Source organism: Lotus japonicus, chromosome 5, assembly GCF_012489685.1.
Source record: "Lotus japonicus ecotype B-129 chromosome 5, LjGifu_v1.2".
Taxonomy (NCBI): domain Eukaryota; kingdom Viridiplantae; phylum Streptophyta; class Magnoliopsida; order Fabales; family Fabaceae; genus Lotus; species Lotus japonicus.
Window position 1 is genome coordinate 66,274,346 of NC_080045.1, and position 17,489 is coordinate 66,291,834.

At 36.8% G+C, this 17,489-nt stretch overlaps 3 protein-coding genes and 1 pseudogene across 6 annotated transcripts; 3 read left to right on the forward strand and 1 right to left on the reverse strand.

Moving 5' to 3' along the window:
- The first annotated feature begins 4 nt into the window (after positions 1–4).
- Positions 5–3,228, forward strand: LOC130717417 (pentatricopeptide repeat-containing protein At2g35130-like). Of its 4 annotated transcripts, none has more exons than XM_057567636.1 (5): positions 5–192; positions 296–1,571; positions 1,899–1,975; positions 2,082–2,209; positions 2,338–3,228. In XM_057567636.1, the coding sequence occupies exons 4-5, from the start codon at positions 2,128–2,130 to the stop codon at positions 2,922–2,924; spliced, it is 669 nt and encodes a 222-aa protein (XP_057423619.1). In that variant the 5' UTR covers positions 5–192; positions 296–1,571; positions 1,899–1,975; positions 2,082–2,127; the 3' UTR covers positions 2,925–3,228. The 4 variants fall into 4 exon arrangements, with proteins under 4 accessions (XP_057423619.1, XP_057423618.1, XP_057423616.1 ...); XM_057567635.1 differs by having other exon boundaries at positions 2,085–2,209; positions 2,338–3,227; XM_057567633.1 differs by lacking the exon at positions 1,899–1,975.
- Positions 3,229–10,891: 7,663 nt separating this feature from the next.
- On the forward strand, positions 10,892–13,968 carry LOC130717414 (MDIS1-interacting receptor like kinase 2-like; annotated as a pseudogene).
- A 98-nt stretch (positions 13,969–14,066) lies between these two features.
- On the reverse strand, positions 14,067–17,119 carry LOC130717419 (uncharacterized protein At4g15970-like). Its single transcript, XM_057567638.1, has 3 exons — positions 16,945–17,119; positions 14,465–14,946; positions 14,067–14,347 (listed from the first exon to the last, which is right to left on the reverse strand). The coding sequence occupies exons 2-3, from the start codon at positions 14,932–14,934 to the stop codon at positions 14,296–14,298; spliced, it is 522 nt and encodes a 173-aa protein (XP_057423621.1). The 5' UTR covers positions 14,935–14,946; positions 16,945–17,119; the 3' UTR covers positions 14,067–14,295.
- On the forward strand, positions 15,423–16,761 carry LOC130717418 (pentatricopeptide repeat-containing protein At2g35130-like). Its single transcript, XM_057567637.1, has 2 exons — positions 15,423–15,932; positions 16,060–16,761. The coding sequence occupies exons 1-2, from the start codon at positions 15,851–15,853 to the stop codon at positions 16,644–16,646; spliced, it is 669 nt and encodes a 222-aa protein (XP_057423620.1). The 5' UTR covers positions 15,423–15,850; the 3' UTR covers positions 16,647–16,761.
- Positions 17,120–17,489: the final 370 nt, after the last annotated feature.

The window sequence follows — 17,489 nt, forward strand, 5'->3', positions numbered from 1 at the left end:
AGGTTTAATTCTATATGCACTGTGAAGTTGAACCACGCATTAATAGAACCAAAACAAGACCTTGCATTAATGAATTTGAATGGAAATGAAATGATTTTAGTGGCTTTGGAGAACCAAAACCAAGAGATTGCATTATTGACAAAACTGGCAAGTTAAGGAACTTCAATCACAAGAAACTGTCCAGGAAAAAATGTAAGTAGTGCTGTGCTGAAACACAAGTTTGTTGTTTATGGAAACATGTATTGGAGTGTGTATCTCATGTTATAAATAATGTCATTTAATTTTCTCTGACCAGGTGGTTCTTTGAGAGGACGAGGATGAAAATTCGGTTCTTGGTTTGTTGATGGGGTTTCCCCTGTTTGGAGCCCAACTGCAAAGAAGATTCTGGATTGTCTTCAAAAGGGTGTAAATACTGAGAGCATTAAGGGTTCTCTGGATATGCTTCAAGCATCTCTTAAAATATGGGATGACATTTTAACTGTGTCTGTTCAACTCCGGATGAAGAAACAGTGGAATTCAATTATTTCGGTGAGAATATCATACTACTGCCAGTGTGTTTGGTTTAGCGTTGGAAAAAGTAATTTTGAATAGAATTCATTCTGAAAAAATTAAATATGGTAAAAAATGAGTTAAAAGTTGCGATTTAATCATTTCGGTGAGAAACATCGCAAGATAATTAATTTTTCATGTCTCAAGGGATTTCCTTTTCAGGATTATTCATGTCAGGGATGTAACCAAGTTACAAGGATGATTCTGTCTGTTACAACTTTTCTAGTTTTAAGTAGATGGATACTGCTAGCTCCTTCAAGCAAGATGTCATATGCTATAATTTACTGATATGTAGATCCTTTTGGGCAAAAATTTCTATACAAGGAGGCTGAATCTGCATATCTTCAGCTTCTTGAGGCTAGATGCATTCCTAAGCCCTTCTTATAAAGGCCTACTGCATGTCTGGGCTTCTAGAAAAAGCTGAAGCTGTCTTTATTGAAATGCGAAATTATGGCCTTCCTTCAAGTATGTTATCTGCATCAACTTTGCATACCATTTTTCTAACTCTTGCGTATAATCCATTTATGAAGTGGAATTTTGATCCTTGAAAATGGCTGAACATTTATCAGAATGAAATAACATAGTTGCAATTGTAAATAATTCATATATAAATGAATTAATGAAAGGAGGAAATCCTACCAAAGCAAAAGAGATTTTCCTTAGGATGAAGCAGGATAGCTGCAAACCATCTACTGAAACTTATACCATGTTGATAAACTTATATGGAAAGGTGAGTTTCTAAGTTTTCTCTTTGTCTACAATTTTGTTTTCTAATGTTTCAGTCTTTTTTTAGTTGTTTTGATATTTGAATTTTATGCAGGATGGTAAACCTTTTATGGCCTTAAAAGTGTTCAATGAAATGTTGAGCCATAAGTGCAAACCTAATATTTGCACATAAGTGAATGCATTTGCCAGAGAGGGGCTGTGTGAGAAAGTAGAAGAAGCATTTGAATAAATGCAAGAAGCTGGGCTTGAACCTGATGTATATGCTTACAATGCCCTCATGGAATGGAAGCTCACTGGTTGTTATAGAAGATGTTATAATGCCTTCTTGATTGATGAATGCATATTATTATGAAAATAACATATGCCTTTAAACTCTTTGGTTCCACTTGGTATGTTAGAGGGAAACAAATTTGAATAGTAGCCTCCTACCTTAGAGCAAGTAACATTTATGTTAAGTTATTTACATTTTTTATATTTTTTTAAAATTGAAAAAATAGAAGGAATAATAGTCAGTTTGACACATTGTTAGAGTGGATGTACCGAATCTTCAGTACTACAGAAGTACTGAAAATTTGCTCCTGAAATGTGCTTATGTTAATACCACTACCACTTGGTCTCTGTAGTGCTTGAAATTAGCCTTATGGCCTTTTACAAGAGCTAACTTATGAAGTGGCATTGGCTTCCTTTGCTGTGTTGATAGGTGCTCTTCCCATGCCATTTGTTTTGTGATTTCTTTTCTCTGTTATCTTAAAGAAGATGCCCTATACTTTTGAAACCTTGTACTGAGTTATTTTTCTTCCCCCCAGCAGTTGTGCAGGCTTTCCTTTTGGAGCAGCAGAATTTTTTTCACTAATGCAGCACGTGAGGTGTGAACCGGATAGAGCCTCCTATAATATCTTGGTTGATGCATATGGCAGAGCAGGTTTTCTAAATGGTATTTACCTTGCATTAAAAGTTATCCTTTTTGTTTTGCTTACTCACATGTTCTATTATACTAATGGATTGAAACACATGCTGAGCCAATTGTTTTCCTTTCTTATCTTTTTTGAATGATTGAAACAGATGCTGAAGCTGTATTTGAAGACATGAAAAGAGTGGGAATAACACCAACAATGAAATCCCACATGGTACTTTTATCTGCCTATTCCAAAACTGGCAATGTGAGTAAATGTGAGGACATTCTCAACCAAATGTGCAAATCTGGCCTGAAACTAGACACTTTTGTTCTCAACAGCATGCTGAACTTGTATGGACGGTTAGGCCAATTTGGAAAGATGGAAGAAGTTTTGACAGTGATGGAAAATGGACCATGTGAAGCTGATATTAGCACATACAATATCTTGATAAACAGGTATGGTCAAGCTGGATTCATTGACAAAATGGAAGGCCTATTTCAATTGTTGCATAGTAAAGGTTTGAAACCTGATGTTGCGACTTGGACTTCACGTATTGGAGCATACTCTAAAAAGAAGCTTTATGTAAGGTGCTTAGAAATTTGTGAAGAAATGATTGATTCTGGCTGTTACCCTGATGGAGGAACAGCTAAGGTGCTCCTTGCAGCATGCTCTAATGAAGATCAGATTGAGCAGGTTACTACTGTGATTAGAACAATGCACAAGGATATCAAAACTGTTCTGACACCAGTATAAGTTGCTTGAACTTTGATATTGTAGTCAACAATAGTGTATTATATATCTGAAACTTTCATTTAAAAAAAAAGTTCCATCCCCAGTTAGCATTTCTTGGCCTAATAGTTGACAAAATTTGGACCTCCAAAGAATAAGAATATTTTAATACTCTCCATGCCTATTTAGCCAACAAGACTAATTTCAGTTGGGAAAATTATGAAAGCCCAAAACTATACAGGAGAATGATGTTCAATTTTGTTTAGCTCACTTCCAAACTAGATTTCCAAAGCTCCATCAGGAAGAAGAAAAGCAGAGAAAGGGAACAACCTTTCTATATATATGCTGTTCACTTTATTAACTAACAGTATTAACAATTTGTGAATATCTTCAATCACTTACAAGTTACAATGATTCTAATTTTGAACGTGAACAACTGCTATATTTTTTTCTCTAATGCAAAGCAGCAAGCTGCAGGTACATAAATAATGGGAATAACCTTGAGAGTTGAGATATGATGCAACGGATACAACAAATGTCATTGGAATGATTCTGAGTAATAAAGCCGCCCATATAATGAGAAATAATTCTAAACGGCTATATGCCTATATATATCCAATGATTTTGAACATGGATATCCATTGATGAGCAACAAGTGAATAGTTGGGGGTTAATATATATAAACTGATTCTTTAAGGGTTAAATGTCAATTTGGTTTATTTGTAAATATAACTAGTTCTTATTTTAGTTCATAGTTTAGAGTAAAGTTGCATTTTAATCCCTACGATTAGACAAAAATTTGGTTCTCGTATGAATTTGAGCTCAAACAGAGTGCTTGAGCACTTATGCGACACTGCTTAATTATTTACAACGACCAAAATGAAACTCTACTCCAATAAGGGACTAAAATTAAAACTCGGCTATATATTTTTCGGGGAAAAACCTTTATTTTATGTTTTTGTTGCTGTAATTATTTCTAGTTATAAGTTTATTAATCCAATTGCTTCCAAATAAAATAAAATAAAATTCTATAAATTGCCTACAATAAGTGCACATATGGATCCAATTGTAGAAAAGCCTTATGTGTGACTTCCACCTTTGAACCGGCTCTTCTACCTTCAAGAATATGCATGCAGAAGTCAAGCATAAAAAGACGAAGAAATCAAGGTGATATATACCGTCGACAAAACTCCCACCGCAGAAAAATGATCAAGAATGACGGACGTACATATGTTCACACTGCAAATTAAAAGACTTGCTAAAAAAATTTAATATTCGAATAGTATTATGATTTAATCCGTTAAGTATATTTAATATTGACATATTTCGGGAGAATAATATTTGGTGGAAGAAATCACCTACACACCTAATGTGATATCTGAGTTTTAGGGAGATTTTCTTAAATGAAAAATTGAGAAAAGTGGATGCACGCGAGTATTGTCACTCATTTAAGTACTACCATTACCTAAACACACTTAATTAATTGTGGAGTTCGGATGGGATCCGGTGTATTAGCATTGATATATGATCGCATCTAAATTCAAGTGATTAGTCACATGATTCTCGGCTATAAGATACTTGGAAAACCAAAAATAATAATATATTTTAAAAAATATTAAACTTACGATTGTGATGTTAATTAAATATTGTATGATTTAATTGAATATTGATTTAACATGATACTTGTGAAGCTTATGTGATTGAAGCTGTGTGATACTTTAGCTAAAGCTATTCACAAATCGTTAATATTGTTAATTAATAAAGTGATCATATATATAATTAACTTTGTTATATTTGAATAGTCTATGAACTATGGAATCACCTTCATTGTTGAAGCAACTAAATCCACTCATCCTTTCCATCAAGTTTATATGCACAATCTATTAGCTCGTAACGTTGGAAATATAAGAAATCTTGAAGTAGAGAAAGGTTGAAGATGATAAAACTGAAAAGCTGAATCAATTGATTGATTGTAAATTGTACAGAGAGCTTTCTTTTATACACAAGGTAAAGCAATTAACCATGGTTCTAACTAACACTAACTAGAGTGGTTAACACTAACTAGAGTAATCAACCGACTCTAACTCTAACTAACTAACCACTAGTAACTAATCCTAGTGGTAAAGTAACTAACTATTTACAGTAACTAAAGGAAAGATGGTAAAGGTAAAACTCATTATCTACACTATGTAATGGCCCCCCTCAAACTGGAGAGTGTATATCAAACAGTCCCAGTTTGGAGAAGATGTGTCGAAAGGGTCCTGGAGTCAAAGGCTTCGTGAGAATGTCTGCAAGCTGATGAGAAGATGCAACTGGAAGAAGATGCACTAATCCTTGCTTCAATTTTTCACGAACTATATGACAGTCCAGCTCAATGTGTTTCGTTCTCTCATGAAAGCTTGGATTATGAGCTATATGAATAGCTGACTGATTGTCACAATACATGGAGACTGGTGACTGTAGAGGAGTCTGAAGATCATGCAATAGGTAGCTTAGCCATTGGATTTCACAAACTGAAGCTGCCATGGCACGATACTCGGCCTCACATGATGAACGAGAAGCAGTGTTCTGTTTCTTGGATCGCCACGAAATCAATGATGTACCCAGAAACATACAATAACCAGTGATAGACCTGCGTGTGTCAGCACAACCGGCCCAGTCGGAGTCACTAAACGCTGTTAAGACAGAAGATGAAGAAGCAGAATAGAGGAGACCACATCCAGGATTGCCTTTGATGTATCTAAGGATCCTGTGAGCTGCTGCTTCATGAGCATCACTAGGAGCAGAGAGATACTGGCTCAATTGATGCACTGCAAATGAGATATCGGGCCTAGTAGTTGTGAGGTATAAAAGTCTACCTATGAGACGACGATAAGAGCTGATATCAGCTAGGGGTGTCCCTGTGGTAGCACTAAGCTTCTGTGAGCTATCCATGGGAGTAGTTGCTGGCCTACAACCAAGCAAGCCTGAGTCTGAGAGTAATTCAAGAGCATACTTCCTCTGATTTAGCACTATTCCTGTTGTAGATCTAGCAATCTCAAGACCAAGGAAAAACTTTGCTTCTCCCATGTCTTTGATACGAAACTTCTCATGTAAAGAATGCTTGACTGTCATGATCTCTGTCATGTCATTTCCTGCCAATAAAACATCATCCACATAGAGCAGGAGAGCAGTGAAAGTGCCTTTGCTTCCTGACTTTATGTACAGTGTGTGATCTGCTGAACTTTGTTTAAAACCAAGATCCTGAAGTGCAACACAGAGGGTCGAGTACCATTGCCTACTGGCCTGTTTTAGTCCATAGAGGGACTTTTGTAGGAGACAAACTTGATTTGGTTTAGAAGAAGGAAGACCCTGAGGTAATGCCATATAAATTTCCTCATCAAGGCTGGCATGTAAGAATGCATTGTCCACATCTAATTGGTGAAGAAACCAATTATTGGAAGCTACCAAAGCAAGCAACACACGAAGTGTAGTCATTTTAGCTACTGGGGAGAAGGTATCCATGAAGTCTATGCCTTCCACTTGTGTATAACCTTTGACAACCAAGCGTGCCTTGTACCTTTCTATAGAGCCATCCTGTTTGTGTTTCACCTTGTAAACCCATTTGCACCCAATTGGAGTTTTGTCAGCTGGCTTATCAACAAGAATCCATGTGTGATTTCTCTCCAAAGCCTCTAGTTCCTGATCCATAGCCTTCCTCCAACACTCATGCTTCACTGCCTCAGAGTATCTAGTTGGCTCACTGACTGTAGTAATGTTCATAACAAAACCTCGATAGGAAGGGGTCAATTTATGATAAGAGATGACTTTGGACAAGGGATAGGATATACCTGTACTAGAAGGAACAGTTGGCACATCAGTTGCAGCAGTAAGAGTGCAATGATAGTCCTGCAAGTAAGTAGGAGGTTTTCTTGCTCTTGTAGAAGTCCTCTGGATATGAACTGCTTCAGGATTAGAGAGTGGTCCTGAAGATATAGAGGGTGGTCTGGGCGCAGGATGCTCAGGATAAGAATAGTCAAAAGGTTCTTCTGGTAAACAAGATGGTAAAGGTAAAGGACTGAACTCAGAACTTTGGTCAAGGCTACTGGAATGAGAATAGGGAAAAATATTCTCATGAAACACCACATTGCGTGATATAGATATGTTTCTAGTTTTCAGGTCATACACTATATACCCCTTGGTTCCTGGCTTGAAGCCTAAAAAGATACACCTTTGAGCCCTAGGGTCAAACTTAGTCCTATGACTGACAAGAGTTGATGCAAAGCAAAGTGAACCAAAGACCTTGAGAAAAGACACATCTGGAACTTTGTTATGAAGAAGCTGAAAAGGACACTTATTTTCAAGGATAGGTGTAGGAAGTCTATTTATCAGGAAAATAGAATGGGTAATAGCATGAGCCCAAAAAATCTTTGGAAGATGTGCTTGAAACAATAATGCACGAGCCACATTCAAGATATGTTGATGCTTCCTCTCAACAATAGAGTTTTGCTGAGGGGTTTCAACACAACTTGTTTGATGGATTATTCCTTTACTGGCATAGAAGTGACTAAGAGCAAATTCTTTTCCATTGTCACTTCTTATGCTCTTAACAGTGGTTCCAAACTGGTTTTCAACTAAGGCACAGAAATTCTGAATTAAGACATGAACTTCAGCTTTAGATTTTAATAGGTATACCCAAGTATATCTAGAATAATCATCAACTATTGTTAAGAAATATGAGAAACCATGCAAGGAAAGAACAGACATAGGGCCCCATATATCAACATGTATTAAACTAAAAATGGCAGAAGTAGAAGAAGTACTCAATGGAAAACTCAATTTCTTTTGCTTTGCAATTGGACATACATCACAAATGTGTTCTTTAGTACACTGTACATAAGGAAAGAGATCCCTTATTGACTGCCCTTTGACAAAAGAAGGGTGTCCTAACCTATAGTGCCACAAATTGTGCACTTTGGGATCAAAACTACAAGATACATTGACAGTAGGAATAACAACAGAAGAAACAGAAGACAGTACTGAATTACAACTTGAATGAGGGGTAACTGAGGACTTATTGAGGATGTATAGTCCCTTGACTGCTTTAACTGTGCTAATCGTCCTCCAAGCACTGGAATCCTGTATCAAACAAACATCATCATTGAAAATTAGCCTGTAATGAAGACTCTTAACCAGCTTATGTACAGAAATCAAATTGAACTGAAAACTTGGCAGAAACAGCACATTGTGTAAGACAAAACTAGGAGTAAGATGGATTGATCCTTTGATCACTGCTGACTCAGTTACTCCATTTGGTAGAGAAACTGGAATGGAACCTACATGACTATAGGAACTAAAGTAGCTTAATGTGTTACAGATATGATCTGTAGCACCAGTATCCATAACCCAAAAAGTGTCAAGGGGATTACCATTCTTGATAGGAATGACATTTGTGCTGCTATTACCAGATTTGCTAGGAAGGATCTGAACACAAGAATTCACACTGGCAGTGTGTTGTGAAGAGGAACTCTTTGATTCTGAGGTTGGAAGAAGAGCAAGCAAATGGTGATACTGATCAGCTGTAAACCCAAATCTTGTGTCTTGTCCTGAAGATCCTCCCTCAGAGTCTTGATCATCATCAGCAATATGAACACAATTGGCAGACTTGTTTGCATATTTTGGGTTCTTGAACTTGAACCCTGGTGGGAAGCCATGCTTCTTATAGCAATCATCAACCGTGTGACCCATCTTCCCACAATACGAACACTTCTTCGAGGAATACCTATTCCCCCCTGAATTGGAATGATAGCCTCCAGAGCTGGACTGAGAACTGTGATACCCAGAATTGGATTGGGATTGTGAACTCCCTGAATGCGATGTTGATGCACCTCCTCTATTGTCGTGTGAACTTTCCCTTGAGGCCATCATCGCCTTAGACCCAGAGATGTTTTCTACAGAGAATTTCCTTTCTTGTTGAGCAATGAGAGCGAACACACGATTCACATTGGGTAAGGTATCCAACAGCATCAATTGTGACCTAACCCCTGAAAACTGATCATTCAAGCCTCTAAGGAACCGAACCACTTGATTCTTGTTCCTTTCTTCTTCGATATTCTTGATCGCTCCACAAGAACACCGAGGGTTACAGGTACAAACAGGCAAAGGATTCAAAATGTCTAATTCATCCCAAAGAGTCTTCATGCTTGTATAAAACTTTGAGACAGAACTATCACCTTGTTTCAGACTGAAGATTTCTTCCTGAAGCTCTGAAATTCAGAATAGATCCGCTTGTGAAAACCTCTCACGAAGCTCTTTCCAGACGTCGGTTGCCTTGTCACGCCATAGAATCGATTGTGCGATCTCCACGCTCATGGATTTGATGAGCCAGCTCAGAACTAGCATGTTGCAACGTTGCCAGAAGGGTGACACAGGATGATCTTGAGGTGGTTCTGCAATCGATCCATCTACAAAACCCAGCTTGTTCTTCGTCAAGAGACTCATCTTCATGGCCCTCGCCCAGTTGTGGTAGTTTCCCTCCGAGAGCGACGGCGAGACCAGAACGGTGGAGGGGCTCTCGTTCGGGTGAATATAGAAGGTGTGGGAAGCGGTCTGTGCATCTTGCACGGTGAAAGGATAAGCGGCGGGTTCAGCCGCCATGGTTGCGCAGCAGAGCTCTCTCTAAGAGAGCTCTGATACCATAAGAAATCTTGAAGTAGAGAAAGGTTGAAGATGATAAAACTGAAAAGCTGAATCAATTGATTGATTGTAAATTGTACAGAGAGCTTTCTTTTATACACAAGGTAAAGCAATTAACCATGGTTCTAACTAACACTAACTAGAGTGGTTAACACTAACTAGAGTAATCAACCGACTCTAACTAACTAACCACTAGTAACTAATCCTAGTGGTAAAGTAACTAACTATTTACAGTAACTAAAGGAAAGATGGTAAAGGTAAAACTCATTATCTACACTATGTAATAAAATAAGAGTCACACAATTAATTAATAAGGTGATCAGAAATGGATAGATACGAAAAGAAAAGTCAAGAATATAATGCGTCTATCATGGGTTAAGCAAGAATGAATTATTCAACTAGAAGTGCACATATATAGATCCAAGTGTAGAAATCCATTATATATGTATGACTTTATTAATCAACCATTGAAGCAGCTCCACAATATCTTGATTCTTGACTCATGAGTGCATTACTTCAATTTAATTTAATTATCTCGTTACTTGGAAAATACTAGGGAAGGAATGTCCATATATGATGAGAGGTAACTGATAGACTACGACACCCTTGACTAAACTCTCACAATGGAAAAATAATGAAGAATGGTTGTGAACTTGTAGTACAAACCAAGAACACACGACAAAACAGAATTTCAAACAAATTAAATATAATTGTTTTTTTTTCTATGCCAGTAATTAGCCTTATGTTTGTCATATACTTTACTTAAGATTTAATTCGTGAAAATAAAGTATACTTAATATTAATATCTTTAAAAAAAATTAAGGGTTAAATGTGATTTTGGTCCTTGAATCTAAAATGATCACTGAAAAATTCCTTCATTCTTTTACATACCTGAATTTTTTTTTTGATTTAAAATAATCTTAATAACATCATAAAATTTATCTGTCAATTTTTTCTGAGAAAATTTCTCGAAATGTTTGATACATTCATAAAAGAATGAAAATTTGTATTTAAAATATTTTTTATTTCAAGAGTATTTAATATTTATTGACTTTTTTTTATTCCGGCCGGCCTCTAAAACAATTATTCTGGATTCACCCCCACTTCATGGAAGATGCTAGCTAGCTACGACTCGCACAAAGACGAAGAAAGATATGATAGATGTCGATCACCAAAGAAAAATGATCAAGAAAGACTCGCGGTAGCATATTGGTCCACATGCATGCATGCCCCACACATCTTGTAATTAATTAATACCAATTAACATATACTACTTTCTTGACTATGAATCACTCGCCTGCCAATATAACTACGTACATTCGTCTCCCATTAGCAAGCATCATCGATCCATCATAATAGCATATTATAATTACTTCTCCCTATATAATATTGTTTCAACGTGCGCAATGAAGCTTCTTCTACCATTACTGCAGCTCTTCTATGTCTTAGCATTGATGGTCATCATCACTTCACTACCTTATGCTGCTGTAGGTAATCATCTAGAAGCAGATGCTCTCTTGAAGTGGAAAGCCAGCCTTGACAACCAAACCCAGACTTTGCTGCTCTCTTCATGGACGAGTAACAGTTCTAGTCCATGCAATTGGTTGGGAATTCAATGTGAGTCCAAATCCATCTCCAAGCTAAATCTTACAAATGCGGGGCTCAGAGGTACGCTTCAAACCCTCAACTTGTCATCACTTTCAAAACTCCGCAGCATAGATCTAAGCATCAACTTTTTGTATGGAGTTATACCTCACCAAATTGGGTTGATGTCCAACTTGGAATCTCTTGATTTGTCTGGTAACAACCTCTCTGGTATCATTCCTTCCATAATCGGAAACTTGACAAAGGTCAAATCATTATATTTATACTCAAATAAGCTCACCGGTCCAATTCCACCTTCCATAGGTAACTTGGTCAATTTGGAAGAGGTCAGGATTCATATAAATAAACTCTCTGGGCCAATTCCTTCCACCATTGGAAATTTGACAAAGGCCAGAGTATTATCTTTAATGTACAATGCATTTAGTGGTGACCTTCCAGTAGAGATGAACAGGCTTACCAATTTGGAAAAATTGCAGTTAAGTTACAATAAATTGACAGGCCATTTACCTGACAACATTTGTGCTGGTGGAAATTTAAAAAATTTCACTGCATCAAATAACCAATTCATGGGCCAAGTTCCAAGGAGTTTGAAGAATTGCTCCAGCCTTATAAGAGTCAGGCTTCAACAAAACCAACTAACTGGAAACATAACAGATGTTTTGGTGTATATCCAAATTTGGACTACATCGAACTGAGTGAAAACAATTTTTATGGCCACCTTTCGCCAAATTGGGGAAAGTGCAACATCATCACAGCCTTTAAAGTCTCCAACAATAATTTGTCAGGTACGATACCACCAGAGCTAGGCGAGGCAACCAATTTACATGTGCTCAACTTGTCTTCAAACCACCTGACGGGAGAAATTCCAAAGGACCTAGGCAACTTGAAGTGGTTGATCAAATTCTCGATAAGTGATAATCATCTTTCAGGAAATATTCCCATTCAACTAACATCATTAAAACAACTTGATACCTTGGAGGTTGCAGCAAATAATTTGAGTGGCTTCATCCCATCACAACTTGGATGGTTCCCTAAGTTATTGTATTTGAATTTAAGTCAAAATAACTTTGAAGGAAGTATTCCTGTTGACATTGGCCTATTAAAAGCTCTTCAAAGTCTTGATCTTAGCTGGAACTTTTTGGGTGGAGCCGTACCACCAGTGCTTGCACAGTTGAAATCCTTAGAGACATTGAATCTGTCACATAATAATTTTTCTAGTGTCATTCCCTCAAGTTTTGATGAGATGTTAGGCTTGACAACTATTGATATATCATATAACCAATTAAAAGGCCTAGTTCCAAGCATTCCAACCTTCCAAAAAGCTCCGTATGATGCATTCAGAAATAACAAAGGCTTGTGTGGTAACACATCTACCTTGGAGCCTTGCTCAACATCAAGTGGCAAATCTCATAACAAAATCTTGTTGGTAGTTTTACCCATTACTTTGGGCACTGTAATACTAGCACTTTTTGTTTATGGCGTCTCATATTATCTCTACTACACTTCAAGTGCCAAAACGAACGATTCTGCAGAATTACAAGCTCAAAATCTATTTGCTATATGGAGTTTTGATGGAATAATGGTGTATGAGAACATTATTGAAGCCACAGAAGATTTTGACAGCAAACATCTCATTGGGGAAGGAGTACATGGATGTGTTTACAAAGCAGAATTGTCCAATGGTCTAGTTGTGGCTGTGAAGAAACTTCATTCTTTACCATATGGTGAAATGTCTAATCTAAAAGCTTTTTCAAGTGAGATCCAAGCTTTGACGGATATCCGACATCGTAACATTGTGAAGTTATATGGCTTTTGTTCACATTCACTACACTCATTTTTAGTTTATGAGTTCTTGGAGAAGGGTAGTGTTGACAAGATTCTAAGAGATGATTATCAAGCAACTGCATTTGATTGGAATATGAGGATGAATGTCATTAAGGATGTAGCTAATGCTTTACGCTATATGCATCATGATTGCTCACCTCCAATTGTTCATCGCGACATATCCAGCAAGAATATTCTTTTGGATTTAGAATATGTGGCTCATGTCTCAGACTTCGGAACAGCTAAGCTTCTTAATCCTAATTCAGCAAATTGGACCTCATTTGCAGGCACATTTGGATATGCTGCTCCAGGTCAATTCCTTTTCTTTATTCTAATGAAAGATATCATGATTTTGTAATTTTTCTTTAGTGGCTATGTGCAAACATAACTACTTTATAATTATCCGCATGTTTGTTTTTGGAATCCTATTTAATACATTATACTCTTTTGGTTTGCTACAGAACTAGCTTACACGATGGAAGTAAATCCGAAATGTGATGTGTACAGTTTTGGAGTATTAGCATTGGAAATACTTTTTGGAAAGCATCCCGGTGATTTTATATCCTCACTCAACGTTGCAGGCTCAACACTTGAAGTCATATCTTTTATAGATAAGTTGGACGTACGTCCCCCTCATCCTATACATTGTGTTTTTAAGGAGGTGGTATCAATGGCAAGGATAGTTATTGCTTGCTTCACTGAAAGCCCACGTTCTCGCCCTACCATGGAGCAAGTTTGCAAGGAGCTTGCAATGTCAAACTCTTCTATAATGGGTTAGTTTTGTGGACAATTATAAGACAAAAGATTAGGCTTGCAGAATATTCTTCCTGCTTGTTATGCATTTGTAAACCTTTTGTTCATTAGTTTTGTATTACAAGTCATTTTGTTGTTTTTGAAGGTTAGTTAACGTGTCAAATTTGTAAGACGGTGATGGTGAATATATAAAAAATGCTTTTCAATTAGAGACCGATTGGGTTTCTCTGTTTCTGTACTCCTTAATTGGAAGAGGAAGACAGCATGGGTGTTGAGGATCGAAAAATAGTTCAACAAAGACACACAACATAATCTTACAAAAAATATTTTTTTTAGTAAACAGTTCAAATCAATAAATTGTTCAGCATATTACATCTTTCATATTGCCTAAGTGTACTTTTGTTGGGGGAAGATTCTTTCTGCAAATGTTGGTTTAGAAAAATTGGTTTTCCTATTCAAACCTATATCTAACCTTTCATCCTAGACGTCGTTGAACTTCCACATTTATGTGAGAGAAATGTGACATGCAATAAAAACCTTAATCTTGAGCACTTTTCTCTGGTGAACCATGGTGCCTGAGAGAATCAAGGCTGAGGAGAAATTTGACCCCAGTAAGAACAAATTAAAGAAATGAAAAGTAATCAAGAATGGTATAAACAAACAGCAATGTTAAATTATGGATAGAAAGGCTTGAGTATATGGCAAACCTGCAGTTCTGGGGAACTCTCCAGGAAAGAACCGACAACTTCTTCAAACTTGGAGGCAAGGACAAATAATGTTTCCAATCCTGAAGCATTATTCCAAGATCGTGAAGCTTGCTGTTCATTCCAAAGCAACAATTTGCATGCATCGTACAGACCTGGTTGAAATCCCTACTTGGTTCACAAAGCCCACCAAAATTAGCTGTATCCAAAAATCTCATCTTCAGTCCAATATCAGTAATGAAAGGATGAACCTTGATAAAGTTAAGAACATCTTGATCATGATATCCAGGATAGGTTTCTCGTGAAGAGTACCAGAATTTGTAGAACTCTATTGACCTATTATTAGACTTTACAAAGTTGAACCCTCCATTCGGTCTGTTCTCTACATCATCGAAGCGACCTGTGAAATGATCACAGGCTATTTGGAAATCTGCATCAAGATGAAACCGAGGAAATGGGTCCCTGAACCACATAATGTCGGCATCCTAGAAGAGAGGAACACCAAAGTAAGTATCTAATTAAGAGTAAGACAACATAGAAATGTATCTAGCATCTAATAATTTTGTAAGTCTTCTTTTGATTTCCCCTTTTTATTTAAATAAAAAAATATCGGAAGATATAGCAATAACAGCAACGGTAAAATGCATAGCCATCAAGTTAGCTGCAATGAAACTGTATACTGGAATGGTCGATCCTACAAGTGGACAGTTATTGGGTAAATTTATAGGACATTTGCAAAAGGTTGGTTCTATCGTTACATCAATTCTACCGTAATTCAGAAATCAAAAGTTAGATAGGTCATTAGGTTCAGCAAACAGTCAATGCTTACTGTGTCTCCACTGATTTCTGGAAATGAGACAAACTAAGAAGGTCTGGAGGGGAGAATGGTATATTCAATGGCTGTAACTAAGGAATAATATTTTCCTCGTGATAATTGACTAGGAAAAAGAGCTTCCACTTTGTTCACTACTCTTCAACTAACAACTTTTACATTTCTTTATCAAAATGTGGGGGGGGGATATGGCTTACTCCAAATTGTATCAAGGAAAATCCATCACAAAAAAATAAACATCACAGTACTAAGGCTTTACACAAGTTAATCCTTCTGAGATTGAAGAGGTCAGCTTATTAGCTCTTCATATTGCCCACATGTAGCATGGGGTCCATAACTTATCTAATTATTGACTGTGAAAGTTTGGAACTGAACTTCAAATTGTTTTAAAATATGAATTTTATGCAGGATGGTAAATCTTTTATGGCCATGTACTTTGAAACCTTGATGTGAGTTATTTTCTGCTATAAATTTATATCTAGGAAAGATATCAAGATTTTTCTTCCCCCTACAGTCGTGCAGGTTTTCCTTATGGGGCTGCAGAAATTTTTTCATTAATGCAGCACATGGGATGTGAACCAGATAGAGCCTCCTATAATATCTTGGTAGATGCATATGGCAGAGCAGGTTTTCTAAATGGTACTTACCTTGCATTAAAAGTAATCATTTTATTTTGCTTATTTACATGTTCTATTATACTAATGGATTGAAACACATGCTGAGCAGATTGCTTTCCTTTCTTGTCTTTTTTGAATGATTGAAACAGATGCCGAAGCTGTATTTGAAGACATGAAAAGAGTGGGAATAACACCAACAATGAAATCCCACATGGTACTTTTATCTGCCTTTTCCAAAACTGGCAATGTGAGTAAATGTGAGGACATTCTCAACCAAATGTGCAAATCTGGCCTGAAACTAGACACTTTTGTTCTAAACAGCATGCTGAACTTGTATGGACGGTTAGGCCAATTTGGAAAGATGGAAGAAGTTTTGACAGTGATGGAAAATGGATCATGTGAAGCTGATATTAGCACATACAATATCTTGATAAATAGGTATGGTCAAGCTGGATTCATTGACAAAATGGAAGGCCTATTTCAATTGTTGCATAGTAAAGGTTTGAAACCTGATGTGGTGACTTGGACTTCACGTATTGGAGCATACTCTAAAAAGAAGCTTTATGTAAGGTGCTTAGAAATATTTGAAGAAATGATTGATTCTGGTTGCTACCCTGATGGAGGAACAGCTAAGGTGCTCCTTGCAGCATGCTCCAATGAAGATCAGACTGAGCAGGTTACTACTGTGATTAGAACAATGGACAAGGATATCAAAACTGTTCTGACACCAGTATAAGTTGCTTGAACTTTGATATTGTAGTCAACAATAATGTATTATATATCTGAAACTTTTGTTTAAAAAAATGTTCCATCCCCAGGAAGCATTTCTTGACCTATTAGTTGACAAAATTCTGACCTACAAAGAATAAGAGTTTTTTTAATATTCTCTATGCCTATTTAGCCAACAAGACTAATTTCAGTTGGGAAAATCCCGAAAGACCAAAACTATAGTGATGTTTAATTTGATTAGCTCACTTCCAAACTAGATTTCCAATTCCTACAATTGACGAGTTGTTGGATGAATTGGGGCGTACCTCAATCAATTCTAAAAATGATTTGCGCTCTAGTTTTCACCAGATAAGGGTCTCCCTTGAAAACTCACACGAGAAGGCGTTTAGGATTGTCAATAGCCATATGAGTTTCTCCTCATGCCTTTTGGCCTCAATAATTCCCCCTCAACATTTCAATTGGGGATGAATGACCTACTTGGCCCCTATCGGAGGAAATTTGCCTTAGTCTATTTTAGGGAAATTTGTCAATTAATGCAAATGAATAACAGAAATAATGGATGGATTTTTTAAAAATAATTTTAGTGGATCCTAAGGGATTATTTGGATCCATCCATTACAATCCATATCCATCCATTTGCCACCCCTATTTGTGAAGCTTATGTGATTGAAGCTGTGAGATACTTTAGCTAAAGCTATTCACAAATTAGCTGTGAGATCCACTCATTCTTCCATCAAGTCTAGTCTAGACACAATATATAGAATCCATCACTTTTACTACAATAATACTTAATTATAAACTCAATTATTTCAGCTTTCCCTTCCTGGGTGGTATGTAGGGCATATAAAGA